A 19911-nucleotide genomic window follows, 5' to 3' on the forward strand; every position below is an offset into this window, starting at 1 on the left:
GAGTACCCGTCCTTCGTACGGGGTTGGAATATAAGTATAAAATGCTTATTGCAGTTATACTCAAGCTTTGCGTTTGCAATAAGAGAGGACACAGTTTGATAAAATTTGCTTTTTTAAATTTACAGTATTCTATAGTATTACACATCTACCATAGCCATAATGTTCTACCACTTCACCTAAACAATAGAGAAAATAAATTATCAACAATTCGCAAAATATCACAAATTATTCATGAAATGAAAAACATAATCATAACTGTAAACAATCCTACTTTGACAGTTCTCATTGCGAATCACAGTTTTTTGTTGCTGCTTAGTTCAAATTAGCTGTTTTCATAAATGCAAAAAAAAATATAGTGCTGCACCCTGTTGGTAAATCTTATAACTTTTTAATGCTTTTCCTTATCATAGAACCAACTTTTTTAGTTGGAACAGCTGACTAAATTCTTTAATTCCCTTTAAATATGAATACTCATAAGGTTAACATGGGGAATTACAGAGCCACTGGGGCGGAGCCCGAAAGGATTTTTGAGATAAGAATATGCTTATATGTTAATCGGGAATGTAAGCTATCATCATGCCAAATTTCAGCCCAATCCGTCCAGTGGTTTATGCGTGATTGTACTTCAAACACACAAACAAACAAACAAACAAACAAACAAACACACAAACTTTCACATCTATAATATATTATATAATAATATATTATCTATAATAATATATTATAATATTATATATAAAAGGCAAAGCCCTCTCTGACTGACTGACTGACTGACTCACTGACTCACTCACTCATCACTAATTCTCCCACTTCCCATTTACCTAGGAGGCTGAAATTTGGTACACTGATTCTTTAGGCATTAAATAGGAAAACTAAGTTGTTTTTATTCTGATCGGACTCTCGGGCTCCGCCCCAGTGGCTCTGGAGTTTCCCATGTTAACCTTATGAGTACTCATATTTAAATGGAATTAATGACTCTTAACAGCTGTTTCAATTAAACAAGTTGGTTCTGTTCTATGATTTGCAATAGCATTAAAGTTACAAGGATTACCAACAGGGTGCAGCACTATTATTTTTTTTTATTTATGACAACAGCTAATTTGTAACCAATAGGTGAGTGAGTGTAGCGAACGAACTTCAACCTGGAGGCGAGTTAGCGTAGCGAACGAGCTAACCTGAAGGCAAGTGAACGCAGCGAACGAGCTACAACCCAAAAGTGAGTGAGCGTAGCGAACGAACTTCAACCAGGACGTGTGATTGAGCCATGCGAACGAGCTCATCTTGAAAATTAAGAAGTTAAACGGGGCAAAGCCCGCGGGTACAGCTAGTTTATAATATTAGTAAGATTTTTTAGGTTGAGTAGCAATACTATTGACAATATACCGTAGACAATAGTATTATCGTAGTAGCTACAGAGAATTGTACTGAGAATTGCTACAGCAACAGACACGCCTGCAGAAAGCTGCCTAGACAATCCATGTACATCCATGTAGCTGTGTTGCTGGCTGCGAATTGAGGGCGCAACAGAGAAGTGAATTAAACCACAGACCGAAGACCATTAATGGTCACTTGTCTGTGGTTTAACCCGTTTCAGAGTATTTTAATGTTTTATTACCTATGTTACCTTCCTTTTATATACAACGGAATGAGGATAAATTAATTCAATTTTCTAATCTTCAGAAAAGTTCAAAAGGTAGACTATTTGAAAACGAGCTACTCGTTTACAATGTAATATTCACCATGTGTGTGCGGTTGGTTAATGATATTAAGAAAATCCTGTATGTTGCTTATTGGGAAGTAAAAAATACAGATAAAATGTAAACTGGTATGAATTTATGGAACCACAGCACATACATAACATTTGATTAATTATTATTAAGCTCAGGATACTTCACTGTTACATCCTTTCTAAACTCATTTCTTTTATACTTCATGTCAAAGTAGCAAAACTAATCTTGATATAACTTTTACTATTTAATATTTTAAATTACATTCGTATTAGTCAATCAGAAAACCCTTTATAATATAAATTTTAAAACCTAGTAAAAATTGTTTTAGATTTGACAAACAATCATCATCCCAGGTGAAGATAGTCTGAATGAAATGTCACGGAAAGAGCAGAAGCAGCTAAACTACTCGGAAGTGTCGAAGTTGCATGTCGTCAAAGTAAGGCGCAACTATTGCATATTGCATGCTATGGTTGCATCTTATGCAAGCCTATTGCATGTTATGTCTTTATTATGAGCAACTAACATTGCAACGAACGGATACCTAAGTTTTGTATATGCAATGCTAATTATTACCAGTAACTTAATAGCTTCAAGTTTCTACATAGATAATATTGCAAAATTACTTGATTATATCCGTTACCAATACTACTAGAAAATTTAGCTTACTAACAAAAACTGAGTTATTAGTGTCTCAATATACTAGTTAACTAGATGATACATGTGCATTACCAAATTAAACAATCACGCAAAACTGACCACAATGACATTAAAATAACGATGAAATAATATAATGACAATACATTTCTCACAGAAGCAGAGTGCCAGATTTGAATGTATTATAAAATATTATTAAACTTTGATTGAGGAATCAGAATAATTCGGATCTTTAACAACGAGTTCCTCTGAATTGCACTTCATAATGCCCTTGGAATGCATTGTCTCATTGTATGATGCACATAATCAAACAACTTTGAAGTTAAGTTAGATAAGAAGTAAGAGTCTCTAATCCCACTTAAGACCTTTCTTAGGTATAACACTGTACCTCCAATGGTATATGAACTATTTACATTCCCTTCTAAATTCACTAAGTGGTGTCAGTACTTTAAAGTAAAGTAATTTTCAGACCAAGCAAATTTACAACCTAATTGGATTTTTACTACAATATTTTCCTAAAATTACCATATTAGTTTCTTATTTAAATACCTTTACTTTTAATAAATACATTAGGTAAACAGAAACTTTAGGATCAACTTTAGGTTACAGGGCATGTAATAAAGTGCGTTGAAACGGAATAGCTTAGTATCGAACAATAGTTATTTCCTATTTCTAAAAAAGCATACGTCAACAGTTTAATACTCAATAAGAAAAAATAGGAATTTAAATTTTCCCAATAGGGAATATAACTATTACTGAAGGTCTAGGAAACTGGGACCCGGGACCGATTAGCTTTTTCGTTTTGATATCCCCAGAGGCTAAAAACCCCATCCGTTCAAATCCATATAGGTCCCGAGTTTAGGTCTTACTATCAGACCTACAGTAATATCTTATTCGCAATATAAGGAATTAGCTTAAACACGCATAATTAAAACGAACTGACGGCAAGACGGACTACGTTTTAGGAAACTAATAACTATGTTAGCATAAATTATGCTCCTAACAAGATAGTTGCCGTCATTTGATAACCGTTAACAGTTCTTGTGCTATAGACGGAATCCGTTATGCATTAACTGCACTCGCTTTTAATCTTCACAGCAAACCCGATGCCTAATCTGACTCGGAACTGAAAGCTTGTATTGACTAAGTAGCAAGAAGTCGCAACTCCGTAAAAACTCGAGTTACAGTTAATCTGGATGTGGATAGTGGAGCAGAAGATATTTGCGGCAAAAAGTTGCAACCAAGGCTAAAGGTGTCAAAAAAGTAGATATTCTATTCCCGTGTTTAATCCATAGCTGGTTTTAGAATTAAAATGAACGTCAATAATTGAGCTACTTGCAGAGTCCACAGAATTAAATTAAATTAAATCTTCCAAACGCATTGGCATTTTGACTAGGCCTATACCAAAGATAAAGGACATCTTACTGTCAACTACACCATCTTTTATGTCACTTAAATTTCCATAGCAACACAATATAGCCCCCGCGTCAACAAAACCAGCAAACTAAGCAAAATTTAATTTTTCCTGATTGGATTTTTTCACTATAATATTTCTGTAAATATTTCATTTACTTCCTATTATCATAACATTAGATTTATTAAGCTTGCTGGAACACGAAGGCGATAACTATTTCTTTAATATACTAAAAGCTTAGTATGAAAAAATAAATCTTCCAAATTTTATCTAAAATATACAAACATGCAAAATACAAAAATTTTCTTTTTCCTTTAGATCTTTAGAAAAAAAAAATTGAAAGATTAATCATTTAGCTAAAAAGGCGTTTGAAATTTCACTAACAAAATGGCAATAAGGTTAAAACAAAACCATAATCCAACGATTTCGAAGTTAACAAAACTTATTACACATATATACATTCCCTGGGCATCACTATTACATTAATTTGTATCTTGTCCTTAATCATTTATTTAGCTTAATTGCTTTATTAAACTGCAACGTAGGTACTTTTATGTACCCAATAGAATTAGGTACTTTTATGCTACCCAAATTAATTTTATTCAAATTCATTTTATTTTATCCAATTGAAGGTAATTTTATGCATAATATGACAAAAGGGTAAGACAAGTGTAGCAAGGAGTTTGATTAACCGTATATCTTTATTGTTGTCTAAGATCAGCTGTTTCTTTTAGGTTCATTTCAAACAACCAGTGACCTAGGAAATCTGGGTATGGTTTTGAACTAACAAACATATACTGACTTTCCAGTGTCGAACCGAAGAATCTCTGATAGTGAGGCGGACGATACAACCACTCAACATCTTTCTACACGATCTATCTCAAACCCTGCAGGTTGTAAATCCTCCATTACAACCTGCACGCTCCACTATGAATGATAGCAGGTATTGCCAATGTACGAGACCGCTAGTAATGGAAGTTGCAGGACGAGAAAATAATCGACAAACGGACAATAACTCTCTCATATCTCCTAGTTGCACCACTGCACCTGCACCAGGTATCCCACGCTGGAGAGAGAAATATCTGGGTGCATTTTACACTTGGTTTAAAATCGTGCGCAAAATGTATGTTTACTCCCTTGTAAAGCTGGGTAACTGAGTGGTTATAGTGCTCGCCTGGTAACAGGTCGCTGGTTCGATCCTGAAAAGTCAGTAGCTTTTTGATAGTTTTAAATTGGGCCTAACTGTTCTTGATTGTGCTTTTACATCAGTACCAAATATCAGCTAATCTCAATTTGTAACTATGCTACACCAAATATTAAGAAAATTGTTTTTCAAATCAGAAAGATGGAGAATTTTAATACAAATCAAATGATACCTTGTTTGTTAAAATCGGATGACAAACAACCGAGTTATCAGTTTTCTTCAACATTTGGTTACATAATTTAATAGGACTTCCATATTGTTTATTATTTATTATTTTACACAGCAGTATGGTAGTCCTATTAAATTACGTAACCGAGTGTTGGAAAAAAATGATAACTCGGTTGTTTGTCATCCGATTTTAACAAACAAGGTCTCAATTGATTTGGATTTAAAATCTCTATCTTTTGATCTGAAAAACAATTTTCTTAATATTATTTGGTGAAGCATAGTTACAAATTGGACTTGCTGATATTTGGAACTGATGTAAAAGCACAATCAAGAACAGTTAGGCCTAATTTAAAACTATCAAACAGCTGCCGGCTTTTCAGGGTCGAACCGGTCTTATTATTTATGGTTTTCATGAAATTTGGCATTAAAGATGTTAAATAGCCGCCATATTGAAACAGCTTGAGATATTAGAACGAAAATATGTCTAGACAATTTGGAAAAACCCTGTATTTATAGGTAAATAAAATAACAATCATAACAAAAGTAGCAGTTATCATTATAAACGGAACCATCCCTCACGCCACGATCACTCATGCTGAGCTTAATAGAATGAGGTTTTATTGAGATCTATGATTTCGTATAACATTTAATTGTTTACATTCAACTTTTATAAAAATCAAAAAGTTAATTTTATTCTTCCGAATGGCTTATTGCCAAGCTAAAAAACTAAACAAATTTTCAAACTGTCTTGTTCATACTGTAGATATCTTTCTAGCGAAGCTCTAAAGAATTGAGTCTGCAGTTATTTTTGGGGTCCCACACCACAGGTAAAGAAAGCTCACATCATTATCATTCTGGAAATTTTATGTTCCTAGCGAACTTTGACGTGTCACAAGTTAAGTTGTCGATTCAGCCGATTTGAGCACATTTACCGATAATCGCATGCAACTCAGACCGGTTGCGCGATTGCGCTATCGCATCCAGTAATGAGCACGTAGGCTAATCGCAATCGCCATCAGCTACGTGTAAGCCTCCAGAGACTAGCAGATACCACGACATTGCAGTTACAATGTGCAATCAATACTGTATCACTGTATGTACAATGTACACCAGGAATATGTTCCCATTATACTTGGATAGCTGTCCATTCAACTTATCTGATACCTAGTATCTTCAACAGTGCATGAGCTGAGAACGCTTTATAATACTTAAAATGTTTCGAGAAAAAAATTACACTACACTAAACTATCGATTTTAAATGCTTAGTTACGTTTCATAAGTGTCATTTAGACACATAAAGATATAAGGGGGACAGAATTCTGGGTCGATGTTGAAACGGGTAGAGGATTAATCATAGTAATCCGGTGTACGTATGTTATCTTAGTGCTACATTTCAGCATTTTTTTAAATGGTGTTTTTCTGGAGAAATTGTTTAAAAAGCTGCTTAAAAAATACAGAAACGGGGCACATGTGTCTATTAAACTAGTTAGCTTTAAGGAAGGTTAACAAAATATTGAATGTCAGTTATACCATCACGCAATAGATCTACGAGGATGCGAACTCTTGATTAATACAAAAGAATCTTTGAAAAACTGTTAGACTAACACCATTTTCTAAATGCTTAGTTTTCAACAAGACATGAGTCCAGTTTCGAACCATAAAAAAGAGTATGAATTTTCTTAGGATCGAGCCAGTGACCTTTTGATTACTGTACTATGATCACTATAACCACTCAGATCAGTGAGACTTTCCAGACTAAAAGTGAGCCGACAGTAAAAACTCACTTAAGACTGGCAAGCTAATTTGATTATGATCAGTTTCAGAGGAATGTATGCACATTTATCCACGCTAACTATTGAAGCTAAGAAAGAGGAAGGAACAAACTCCGACTGCCGGAAGAACCCGAAAGAATGTATTTTTTTAGCATAGAGAATGATTTTGAAGGTTTGAGAGTTTTGTGATTTTACAAATTTCTTACTGTGACTGTGAAAACTATTTTTAAGTATGTAGTCGTTGCAGACTGTGGTGTATCATAGCAAGCTTTACTGACTATTTTTATTTTTATTTTTTATTATTAACTGGATTTCTGAATTAAACTCTTGGAGGACTGACCAGCCTAGAAAACCCGTCATCGTCAAGTCTCAAACCTCATGTTCCGGACGAACCAGAACTTCTGAACTGGACAGAGACACACAAAATCGACTACCACCATCAAAATCAATCACAAAATCATCTAAATTCCTCTCCGTCAATAAAAAAACCCAACATTGCCCAGCCAATACGATCTTCATAGACAACATCATAATCATCATAACGTCATAATCATCACAACTTATGACAAAAGTATCCAGGACTTCCGACCGGGACAGAGACCTACAACCTCAACTATGACTCTTAATAATCTAAACTTCCCTCCGTGAATAGCAAACCCAAACAACATTGCCCAGCCAGTAAGACCATCATTGCTATGATCACAGCTCATGTTTCGGACGAAGATAACCAGAACTTCCGACCTGGACAGAGACCTACAACCTCTAAATAAACTAAATTTTCCTCCGTCAATGGCAAACCCAAAGAACATTGTCCAGCCAGTAAGACCATCATTGTAGAGCTATCATACTTCATGTTTCGGACGAAGGTAACCAGATCTTCCGAACTGGACGGAGACCTACAACCTCTAAATAAACTAAATTTTCCTCCATCAATGGCAAACCCAAACAACAATGTCCAGCCAGTAAGACCATCATCGTAGAGCTATCATACTTCATGTTTCGGACGAAGGTAACCAGAACCTCCGAACTGGACCGAGACCAGCAACCTCTACTGCACCCAATTACCGGCCAGTGGTACCTGGACACACCCTGATTCCCTCACACGCACCCAGCATTACCATCACAATTACCATTACCACCGCCGCCGCTGTTTAAATCCCGAGTATTAATTGCGAGAATCACGTGGTAACGGGTCAACAAACTGTGATTTGCGAATATAATTTCGTGAACTTCGAGGGACTCGGTTATATGAGATACTTTTCAACACCGGTCAGACATAGAAAATCTATTACGTTAATTCAAAACAAAGGATTCATGAGCATAGCCAATGGAGTATTGGATGTTTTCCGTTATTGTCGAGACCATTATCCAAAATTAAATTTCTCTATCTGAATTAATTTGAATTATTTATTTAACAAACTGTCGTCGATCTAAACATTAAAGTAAGACTCCCTAGTTGCTTAAAAACATGTGATATTCTACAACATTGCGCGGCTATTAATAAAGAACCAATGACATTGGATTCTACTGTTTCCGTCTCCTGAAGACTTCTCATCAATGAACCAGTTAAAGCCAATATTGCAATAAAGTATAATTCACAGAATCTACTGTAAAAATAAAATCTTCTCTCTAAAGTTACGATTATCATAAAACGTAATTGATAAATCATAACATATGCTACAGTAAAGAAGTCCTTTTTGACCTGTTAAAAGTAGGCGTTAACGATAGAAATCCGACTTAATTATGAGAATACGATTTCTACCACTCAGTTGAATGATAATACACCAGATCAAAAACACTTGTGGATATGAAATGCATCCAGCATAAGTAAGCAATTCTGAAGACAATCTGTATGAATATTAAAAGCAATAATGATAACGTGTCCACATTAATAAATGTCCAAAACCCGTGTGCTTCGGCACAACTGGCCTACTTTCGATCTAATATATCTACGGTAAACGCCAAGTCGCTCTTCTTTCACGAGAGAGTGTCCTTTATCACTTTCTCTGTCAATTCTCCGAACTAAGCGCAAGTTTTCCCAAACTTCTCTCAATAGCTGTCTGGACTCACGCAGAGCTTCTAATTTGGAATTTCGTCCAATCAGATTCTCATGCATATTCTATTTCGGTTAAATGACATCAGAATTAATTTGCATTGGCCTCCTTAAATATGATAGGATTGGTAAACAAACACTAGTGTCAAGCACTTATTAAGCGTAAAACTAAACGAAAAATGTTAAGTATCGTAGATTAGTTTATCCAAAATAGAACGCTTCAAAACAAAAACGCATTTGCATATGTAAATTTTTACGTACGCTTTTGAGTTGAAACCGATTACAAAGCCTTGAGTTTCCCCTAGCCTCCAATGTTGATTCTTAAGACTAAATCTAGGATTTTATATTTTGATTTTGGGTGCTCTAAAACAGTATTTCAAACCACTAGGAAAAGGAATCAGCCACTTTCACTGTAATTAACTTATCTTCCCGTCCCTGACTTCCTATAGTCACATTCAAGAGTACATCCATTTTCCCCAGAGGATATTCAGCAGATCCTCACAAAGTCAAGGGTCGCCGCACTCCTAGGGGAAGCGTTCAATTAGGATGCCGAAGATGCACAAAGAGCCGAATTGCGGAAGCAGTAGTAGTCAGATTCATGAAATGGACAGCGGATGGAGAAAAACGGCGCGGAACGACGAGACATAACGTAACGGGGAGCTGAGTGGAGCCAAGACGTTTCTATAGCGGTCAATATTTTGGCGGGTAACGCGGACATAAACTGTGACAAAATCCGAAAATTACTTAACCAAATATAGTCTGTAAACTCAGAGGAGAACTTCAAGATTTATCAAGAGAGGTTAATGCAGCAGAAATTAAAATTTTAAGGAAAATTCTATGGGTTCAGTTGGAGTTAAGTTAAATTACCGCCACGTAACAGATGATTTTTATATTGTTTTGACAATAAGGCGCTTTAGGTGTTGCTGGTTTTAAGCTTGCGCACTTGCAAAATTTGCGTTTAAACTGTTACGGATTATCAATTAAAAATTTTTCCGTGATGGGGACGCCACCTAGGTGAGTATTTCAACCCAAATATGAGTGAGAATTAATAGTTCACCTGCTATACAACTTAGTGGTTTCAAAGAGATTATACAAACTTATATTGTCATCAAAGAACGCGCTATTGAAGTATAGTATGGATTATAGACACTAGTATCAATGTCGGGAAGAATATTTCCCTACCACCTATCAATCACTTGCAATCAAGACCAAATTTTTAAATGATTTCTAACTGAGTGGAAAAACAAATAGACCTGTAGGAGACCAACGCTAAGTATATAAACCGACTAACAACCGCAGGATAATGGCAAAGACTGAGCGTGGTCTAGACTGAGATGTGTATGATTACGGTAGAAATAGCTGAGGCTCAAGTGGCGAGCCTTGAGGCACTCCAACACGGACGTTGTTCAGCGACTAAAGTTTGTTTGTATAACAGTTCACCACTCCTACTTGTTGCGAGATTACATCCTCAATTGAATCTTCTAGTGAGTCTAAGATACCATGTGACGACGTATAATATTTATCGTCACTAATAAGGCAAATGCATAAACTGGGCAAAAAATTAACTGTGGGCTATGAGTGGAAGTATAATCAGGAGCAGTTTCTACTTCCATACAATATTCAATGTCACCGCTACAGTCATGAAATAATGTAACGCACAAAGAAGATTAGAAGTTACGCGGTCCCAAGTAATTATTTAGTTTAGTTTGGACAGGCATTACAAATTGAAATTTGTTTGTTAAAATATTCCTACTGCTATAAATAACCTTGGTAAGTTTAGCAAACATATGTTCGGCCGTTATTGCGTGATGAGATTACATAGTTTTTTTAAGGCCCGATCTCAATGAGTTCCGCTCAATTAATTATTACTATACGACCACTACTAGAAGCTGCAAGAAAGTACTATAAGTCAGGCAGCATAACAATTATAGACCACTTAATTAGTAATAAAACTCTGGATTTAGTTGGTCATCTGACTTTGTTTAGGCGAGTGTTTATCAAATTATGCCGACTTTATTGAAGGGTTAGTTACAAGAACGATATTTGCAACTGCCTCAACGAGGTGATAACGAAATGATCTTCCCTTTTGGACTATCAACTGTGTATTGACATCTAATTTACTGTACATTAAACGAAGTCCACCTACCTTTCTTCCTGCAGCCTGTTGTCTACATGCTTCACATCTTCTCTGCTAAGACTGCCGTCGTTGAACCTCTGCTTGTATTTCTGGTACTCCTTGAGAAGGTCGCCGTCGAAACTATCACCCGCGATAAGCGTGGTACATGTCGAGATCGGTTTATCACTGAGAGAGTCCCTACGCGAAGATCGAGCCGTCGTGGAGGTGGACGCGGATGACCGGTGTTCGGGGGTCGACGCGTTCGAGGGTACTCCGCCTTGGGCTCTCTTGTCCGCAGGAGATCCTGAGCGATCTCTTCTCGACCTGGTGGTGCCCGTGGCCGCGACGGGCGTGCTGTGCTGCTCGGAAATAGAAGGTAGTTGAAACTCCGTGTAACTACTACTGAGAAACACCTCACCGTCGTTGTCGAACAAACGATCAACCGACGTGTTCATCAGTTTGTTGTTCTTGTGACCAGTCAGGTGAAAACTTGCGAAGGAAGACCTCGACATGGGAGAGTCTTGAAGGATGTCACCGGTAGAGAGAGCCATCAACGCAGCCTTGTTCATCCGGTTGACTGAGGGGCTGCCTTCCAGAGTAGGGAGTAAAGACCGAGACATGATGTCCGCCGCAGACCTGGGCCTTGTGAATGGCATCGCAGAGTGTGGGAAGGTCTTGGGTTTGATCGGAGTAACCAGCATGTGTTCCGTCCACGACGTCTCCAACGAGGGCCGCTCCAACCTCTCCACGTCTACGTTCAGCGTTCGTTGTTCGAAAGGTACAGAAAATGTGTCATGGGGAATGCTCTGTAGCCAAGATAACAAGCTGAGATCAGAATCACTGAATCCAACCGAGCCGTCTAACAGTCTAGAGAAGTTCATTTCGTGATTTTGTGATTCTTTCGAACCGGTGGCTTTGGCTTGACAGTAGGAAACGCACGATTCGTAGAGGATTCCTTTGATGACGAGTTGGACTAGACGGTCGTTTTTGGCGGTCGTGCACAATGAGGAGCCGCGTTCGGACTTTTTCTCGCCGGGGAGGAACTTTTCGACTAGAGGGAACACGTCGCGGAAACACTTGACTCTCGCGTTGCTGGGGTTCCAGTCCTTGTAGTGTAGGTGGTCCGTGAGTCTGGGGAGGGTCAGCAGAAGACAGAGGTTCGAGTAGTCTTCCTTGGTGGGAGCGACCCTCTCCAGCTCGTTGAGGACTTTGACCACCTCCTCGACCGCACTGTCCACCGTGTTGCCGCTACAACTCGCTTCAGTCTTGATACACAGCAGTTCCACGTACTTGTGTCGCAGCACGAGGAAACGAAACCTGAAAACAACGTTTAAAACCTCTTAGAATTTGTCAAATATAAACTCGCAGTTAAAATATACTCTGCTGTAAAACACAAAACTACATTTGATACCTACGAAAATACATATCTCCAATCAATTCAACTACTTTATACCTCTTCTACTACTCGACACTTTTAAGTATTGAAATATACTAGCACTAAAAACTAGAAACTAGAAACTAAAACTTTGATTAAACCTTGAAGAACCCCTACAATCCTTTACAAGATTAAAACCCTGATACAACCCAATATTTTGAAATTATCTTTTAGTTCCCTAAAATCGCCTTACTACTCGAGATTCAATCAAACTATACAACTATTGTGAGGACCAACAAAGCCATCATTATTTAGTTTGGAATTGTGTACTCTTTGGACTTTTCGTTTGGTCTTGTACATGTTTGTGAATCAAATCAAATCAAATCAAATCGTTTATTAAGCCAGAATTAACAAAATATTGTACAATTTGTATTGGCTAAGTCATCATTACAACTATTTACAGAGGTCTTATGCAGTACTAAAAGCTATACAGTTCTATATACATATATAGAGTTTAGTTGAAAGGGCTGGATGCTGTTTTGTTAGTATTAAGTGACTTGGCTAAATGTTTACCACTAAAAATCCTCAATATTGAAATAATCTGCTGCAAATACCTTTTCATGTCAAAGGCAGGAATGGCTTCCAGCGGCTGTATGAACTCCAGCACATCGTCCCACTGTCCGTCCAACACCAGCTGCCGCAAGAACAACACGTCGTCGGAGAAGGCGCCATTGATAACGCCCGTCTCCCGCTCCAGGGACAGCTGCGAGATGTGGAGGTCCCGGTTGTGCAGGAACTCCAGACACAGCTTCACCACGTCCTCCTCGCGCAGTGTCAGGTGTGCGGACGGCATCACGTACCGCACCCTCAGTCTGCAACAAAGAACAAGGGTTATAAACTAAGAAAATGAGTATTTGTGGTCTTTGGTGTCCACCACGCACCCTAGGTCTACACCAGAAACAAGGTTAGTACCTCCTGAGGAGTTCTTTAGAATCCATGATGGTTTTCGGCGTCAACCGCTTGGTTGGAGATTGCTGTCAAACATTTTCCCTTAAAAAACAGAGAACGCCTCCTCAGTGTTAGGCTGAGGCATTATAAGAGTTCTGTGTCTCCAACAAAACATAGTACTACAAAATACTGGGTGTCCTCATAAAAAGGTAGGCCTAAAGAGATCTTGGAATATGTTTCATTGGTAAAACGAAAATCAAGAACGATTATTTTTACAAAATCGTTTCGTTAGTAAGATATCCGTCATTTTAAATTTTTGGAGGTGTACGATTTAAAATCGTCATCGAAAAAGGAGTTGAGAACATTTTATCTTAAATTTTTGTTTTATTATGATCTGTTTGACCTATTCCAATTTTTGTTATTAGGAGTCACAATGTATATCAATCAATGAGGTCACACTTCTGGATGACTCAGACGGTAATATACAGTCAGAGGAAAATTTTTATTCGTGATTTTTTTCTATCAATTGCACATTTCAAAAGTTACCTTCAATGAGTCACCGTCACACAAACTCATAGATCAATTAACCGTAAAAACAAACATTTAAAAACTATCAACGGGGAAACCTAATTAAATTTTTATCGTCGCTCCCTTTGACGATCCGAAAAAAAGAGTTGCGAACCCCATCACACCGGGACTGCAGACATCTGAGATGTAATGGTGTAATCAGAATTTGTCTGGGATTGGTTCAAACAGGCTCCGTTCGCCATCACGGCAGATCCACAGCCCCAAGCGAGCAGTGCTGTTATAATGCTGGCGAACTGGGTTAAGTGCACCGAGTTATGGAGATATTTTTACTGTTTAACTCAACTAATTAAATGCCCGGCTTACATGTGTTTCGGTTAATGAGCTATCAGTGAAGTTGATGGGTGATGAATAAAAATTAACTTGTGTAATAAGGGTTATGGTCAATGGTCAATTAAGAGGCTTGGAATGTTTGGAACGAAAAAAGTCTTTAGCTGAGGTGATTTCTGGGTGGATTTAATTTAACTTTGCTTGCATAAACTTAGCTGAAATTAAATACTGTATGAGGGAAATAAACCGTCTATTCGATAGATAACTTAAAACAGTTTCACTACTTCACGTAAAAAAGTAATTTTATAGTTTTACCATATCAGTTTGTGGAAAATAATACAAAACAAATAAAGTTACGTTCGCAAATATATTTAATTGAAATGCAATCAACTTAAAACAAAACTTAATTAGGTTATGAACCTGGTTTTGGACGAATACCAACAAAAAGTGCTTATTGTGTAATAATAATTTATTAAGTAGGTACCATAGTAAAGCTACAAACCATCTCTACCACTGTCACGATTTTCAGATGAAAAATAAATTGACAAAAAAGCACTAAAATTACAGTAACATTAGTAAATAGATAAAAACTCGAGTGTATATAGATCAAACAATATAATCACGTTACACAAATACGGATTGATTGAATCTAATTTGGCCTTTTGAAACTTGATTACCATAGTTGGTTTGCAAAGCATTCATTTGATCAAAAGTAGTTTTTACATGATTCAACAATCAAATACGACGTAACCTGCAACTCTTAATTGAATACAAACGTTACATGCAATAAGCCTCAAAATTATGTCGTTTTTACGGCACAATTCAATTAAATCTAGACCCCAAATTTAAAGTTAAAATTTACCACCGACCCCAAAATGTTATGTACAGGTTTAAATAATAGTAGGCGAAAAAATCCATTTAAAGTTTCGGGTCTGGAGGGAGGGTCGTTGTACAAATCACAATTTAAGAAGATTGAAGATTTATAAAATAGGTGAAAGGGTGCAAATTAAAACTATCGCATTTACTAGCAACGCCTGCTTTTAAGTTGTAGTATACAGTACTACTAATATTCGGTTGTAATCATATTAAAACATCTCCATTGATCATTAAACATAATATAACACACTATTTTCAAATATATCTAAGTTCATTGTATCCAACAATGCCAGCAGTAGGTCTAATTGCCCGGTACCATATAGGGCGGAGTGGGACCGGAGGTAATTAGTAATTACAATGAGTAATTACAATTAGTTTTTTTTTATGGGTAATGAGTAATTACAATTAGTTTTTTTTTAATGGGTAATGAGTATTTACAATTAGTTTTTTTTTTGTTAATGAGTATTTACAATTAGTTGTTTTGTTAATGAGTATTTACAATTAGTTTTTTTTAAGGTAATGAGTAATTGCAGTGTTTTTAGGTAATTAATATCTATTCTGCCTCACACATGCCTCCGCCACCGCCTCAACCTCCGCCTCTGCCTCCGCCTCCGCCTCCGCCTCCGCCTCCACCTCCGCCTCCACCTCCGCCTCCACCTCCGAGGTGGTAATGATTAATTACAATTTGTTTTTTTTTCGACAATGTGTAATTACCAATTAATACACATGGCGTAAGTGGCGGAGGGTACCCCTCACCACCAGTGTTGTGAACTTCTCACAAAGATAAAAGGGGATGCTTCCACAATCCCTCCCTTCGCCAACCTCGCCACATGTTTTAACATAATTTATGATGTCTAGACACGTGGAGTAGTGCGTAGGAATCAACAGAGAGGGTTCATCGCAGACACTATTACATCACTGTCTTAGCTAAGCTGAGATAGTATGGAATAGTTATAATTATTGGTTTGTTTGTTTGTTTTTTTTTGTTTTTTATATTATTTATTTACAAAAATCTAAACTTATATAGTATACAAATAATCTTAAAACTAAGGAATTAGGTTTCATTTAATACAATTTCCGCTTCAGCCCGTTGTTGCAGCAGACATTCCACTGTGACCAGCTTTGCCATTAATTTATTTAGATGTGCCCATTCCTCGGGGCACCTCGGTTGAGCACACCATTTACAATTCAACTCCCACGAATCATCATCATGCTGGTTCTTGAGCTCCTCAGTTGTCATCTCTTGAAATTTTTTATTCATATCTTCAGCTTCCAACGCATTGGCGATATGAATTAGCTCCTGCTCACTAATACCTCGAAGCTGATTCTCGAGGTATTCTGCCTCAATTGTATTGGCAATATCAATTAACTCCTGGTCGGTAAATAATGGTTCCTGGTCCGACATGTTGATCGAGCAGTGGTGATACTTTCTTGGCTAAAGGATGAATGAATAGTGAGATACGTTTGGATCAGCTCCAACCGAGACGTCCCAACGCTACCTATTGAGCAACTCTTGAACTAACAGTGAGGATTTAGTCAACCACTACAGACCACATATGTTGATATGACGAAGACAGTGGAGATACAACGTCGGAGGGACCACCAGCGCAGGTGTTGACTGTAACCACCTGTTAAGATAATATTTCATGTATGAGGGGAGTAACCCCGTCTGACACTCCCTAAGCATTGTTTGATGCGCATCATATCATACACATCTCTAATAATCAGCAATAAATATGTTTACGCATAATTTGCAAATACCAATTATTGTATTGTAAATGCGTGGTTGACAATTAATAATTTTTCAGTTAAAACATAATACAATGAGTATGCGTTACACGTATTTAGTGTTTATAAGTAACGAATAAGTACTATATGTAAGAAGGCTTATGAATAATTTATAAGGTTATTACTGCACCGGTATATTTAACTTGATTCAAATCATTGGGTTTATTTTTTAAACTCAATTATTTAAATCATACTCACAATGCCAATGTACATAATTTTCTATATACACATCACTTCTAACTATGTAATGATTCAAGTTATTTTTGTTTTCAATTTAATTTGTTCTGTAATAATTAATTATCGATTAGTACAAATGGCGTAAGTCCCCGTCCTTATTTTTTTTTTTTAAGTATTATCATGTATTAAAACGTGACAGGGTTTTTTTTATTTCACGATTCTAAATCAACCACTTTACGGATTTTCATCATTTTTTGTGTTGAAAGAAAGATCATTTTTTTTTACTAGAAAATGTTGAAACCATAATTTTAGTTTAGGGGTTCAGTTTGTTTTGTACATCAAGTTTTAATTTTCAAAAAGTCTAGCAGCCGACGCTAACATTCTAGACAATCTTTTGGTATAATACAATTTGTTTAACTTAACAGTTGTAAACATTCAGCGTTTTCGACACAAATTCAGTATTTGATTGAAAATGAACGGACATACGTAGAATTAACTTATTTATACTATGTGTAATGCTATAATCATCGATACGTTCATTTATTCGGTAAGATGATGAGAGTTTATTTAAATATACATAGTAAAATACTAGATGTTCTAACTTTTTTTAGCAGTCTTTAAAATATTTAGCTTGTTTTAGTGCAATATAATTTGTTATAACTAACAGCTGGTTGATTACAAAAATATTCAATAGAACTATGTGTGATTTTGTATTAATTATAGGAAACTAGCAGAGTACCCGTCCTTCGTACGGGGTTGGCATATAAGTATAAAATGCTTATTGCAGTTAAACTCAAGCTTTGCGTTTGCAATGAGGGAGGACACAGTTTGACAAAATTTGATTCTTTAAATTTACAGTATTCTATAGTATTACACATCTACCATAGCCATAATGTTCTACCACTTCACCTAAACAATAGAGAAAAATAAATATTAAAAAATTCGCAAGATATCACAAATTATTCATTAAATTAAAAACATAAACATAACTTCCTACTTTGACAGTTAGTTTTCATTGTGTATTACAGTTTTTTTTTTTTTTTTTTTTTGCTGCTTAGTTCAAATTAGCTGTTTTTATAAATGCAAAAAATATATAGTGCTGCACTCTGTTTGTAAATCTTATAAACTTTTAATGCTTTTGCATATCATAGAATCAACTTTTTAGTTGAAACAGCTGACTAAATTCTTTAATTTCCTTTAAATATGAATACTCATAAGGATAATAACATGACGAACTACAGAGCCACTGGGGCGGAGCTGAAAAGATTTTTGAGATAAGAATATGCCTATATGTTAATCGGGAATGTGAACTATCATCATGCCAAATTTCAGCCCAATCCGTCCAGTAGATAATGCGTGATTGAACCTCAAACAAACAAACACACAAACTTTCACATTTATAATATTAGTAAGATAAGTGAGATTCTATAACCATTGCTGTATACGAATCGAAGCTCACGAATCTTCAAAAGAAAGCTTATGACAATTATTTTACTACTACTCGACCTTTTGAGGAAATTATGGGAAAATAACAGTGAAAAAATGTTTTAATTCATATTGGCAGCTTTTTATTTACTATAAATTTTGAGCTGCTTAAACTATGCTTGAATTGGGAACAGAAATATTGATATAATTATATATAGTTTTAATGGACTATTCGATTCCCGTACACACTATTCGACGGTCCAACATCTCGTAATTATTATTTTGGAACTAACAGTGAGGTTATTTGGTAAATCACTACTTTCGGGCCAACAGTATTGATGTCACCATAATGTTTTTTTTCGGTAATGAGTAATTAACGGTAATCTGTTTTCATGGTTACCTTCCTATCAGATGTGATTAAATGATGACATCTAGACCACGCATAAATATGGATATACCACAGGTCTCCCTCTTTTCAAGAATCAAGAATCAAGAATTGTTATTTCCATAAAATGCAGTTACATTACTGGAAAACGTCAGTACAACTACAGCTCAAATAAAAACTAAAATAAAACAATGGTACAAGGTTTCTTACCAATATTGGGTTGTTTACTTCCCGCACACTTCGTCAAACGTGACTTATAGACTGCATCTGTTGACACACATATGTAGGGACTAGAGCTGATAAATAGCTAACAGCACCTGCTACAAACAATTCATTCTCCATCACTCATTTCATCCCCACCAGATCTCGAATGTGAACCCCCAAAACTTCCAAACTGTTTAGTCCGCAACTGTTACTGAGCAAGACAACATCAGCAATGTCGTTCACTTTTGAATTGAGATTTACCGAGGAAGACGACTTGTCGAATTTGAGTATGCTGGAAGAATTTGATTCAACATACGAGTCATGCTGGTTCCAGCATGGCTTTTTGAATCGGAGGATTTCCAGGTATATGAGACCGACGGAAAGGAGGATTGAGGTACTCTGGTACCTAATTGCCGAGGCAATTATTAGTGGCAGGGGTTATTTTATGAGAATCCGTCTGTTTGACCAGGTCTTTGAGGATTTGGAATTCGGAACGACATATGGAGAAGAAGATATGCTTAATTAGTAAAGTTCTTTACGAAAAAGAAATAAACCACATCCTTCCCCCTTCTTCTCCAATAATCGGCCTTTTTCAAGGCCACACAAGCTTTAGTGAGTTAAGTGCACCATAACAATCAAAATAGATGGTGCAATATAGTGCTATTTAGTTTTCGAGTTGGACCACCCACGTAGCTAGGTGGTGACGTCACCTTGTGAATACGTTATATCGTAGTAGTTGTTGATTTATCCGCAACAACACGCTCATT

At 36.5% G+C, this 19911-nt stretch overlaps 1 protein-coding gene across 4 annotated transcripts in view; it reads right to left on the reverse strand.

Moving 5' to 3' along the window:
• Positions 1-19911, reverse strand: part of LOC128996006 (WD repeat-containing protein 47) — a 272428-nt gene that overhangs the window by 166008 nt on the left and 86509 nt on the right. For all 4 annotated transcript variants that reach the window (XM_054421114.1, XM_054421112.1, XM_054421113.1 and 1 more), the window contains exons 2-3: positions 13101-13358; positions 11142-12428 (exon numbers count right to left, since the gene is read on the reverse strand). In XM_054421114.1, the coding sequence (XP_054277089.1) occupies positions 11142-12428; positions 13101-13339 (1526 nt within the window). In that variant the 5' untranslated portion in view covers positions 13340-13358. The remainder of the gene's footprint in view (positions 1-11141; positions 12429-13100; positions 13359-19911) is intronic.

Source organism: Macrosteles quadrilineatus, unplaced genomic scaffold (assembly GCF_028750875.1).
Source record: "Macrosteles quadrilineatus isolate MER2022 unplaced genomic scaffold, UCM_ALF_1.0 Scaffold_5__1_contigs__length_97177068, whole genome shotgun sequence".
Classification (NCBI taxonomy): domain Eukaryota; kingdom Metazoa; phylum Arthropoda; class Insecta; order Hemiptera; family Cicadellidae; genus Macrosteles; species Macrosteles quadrilineatus.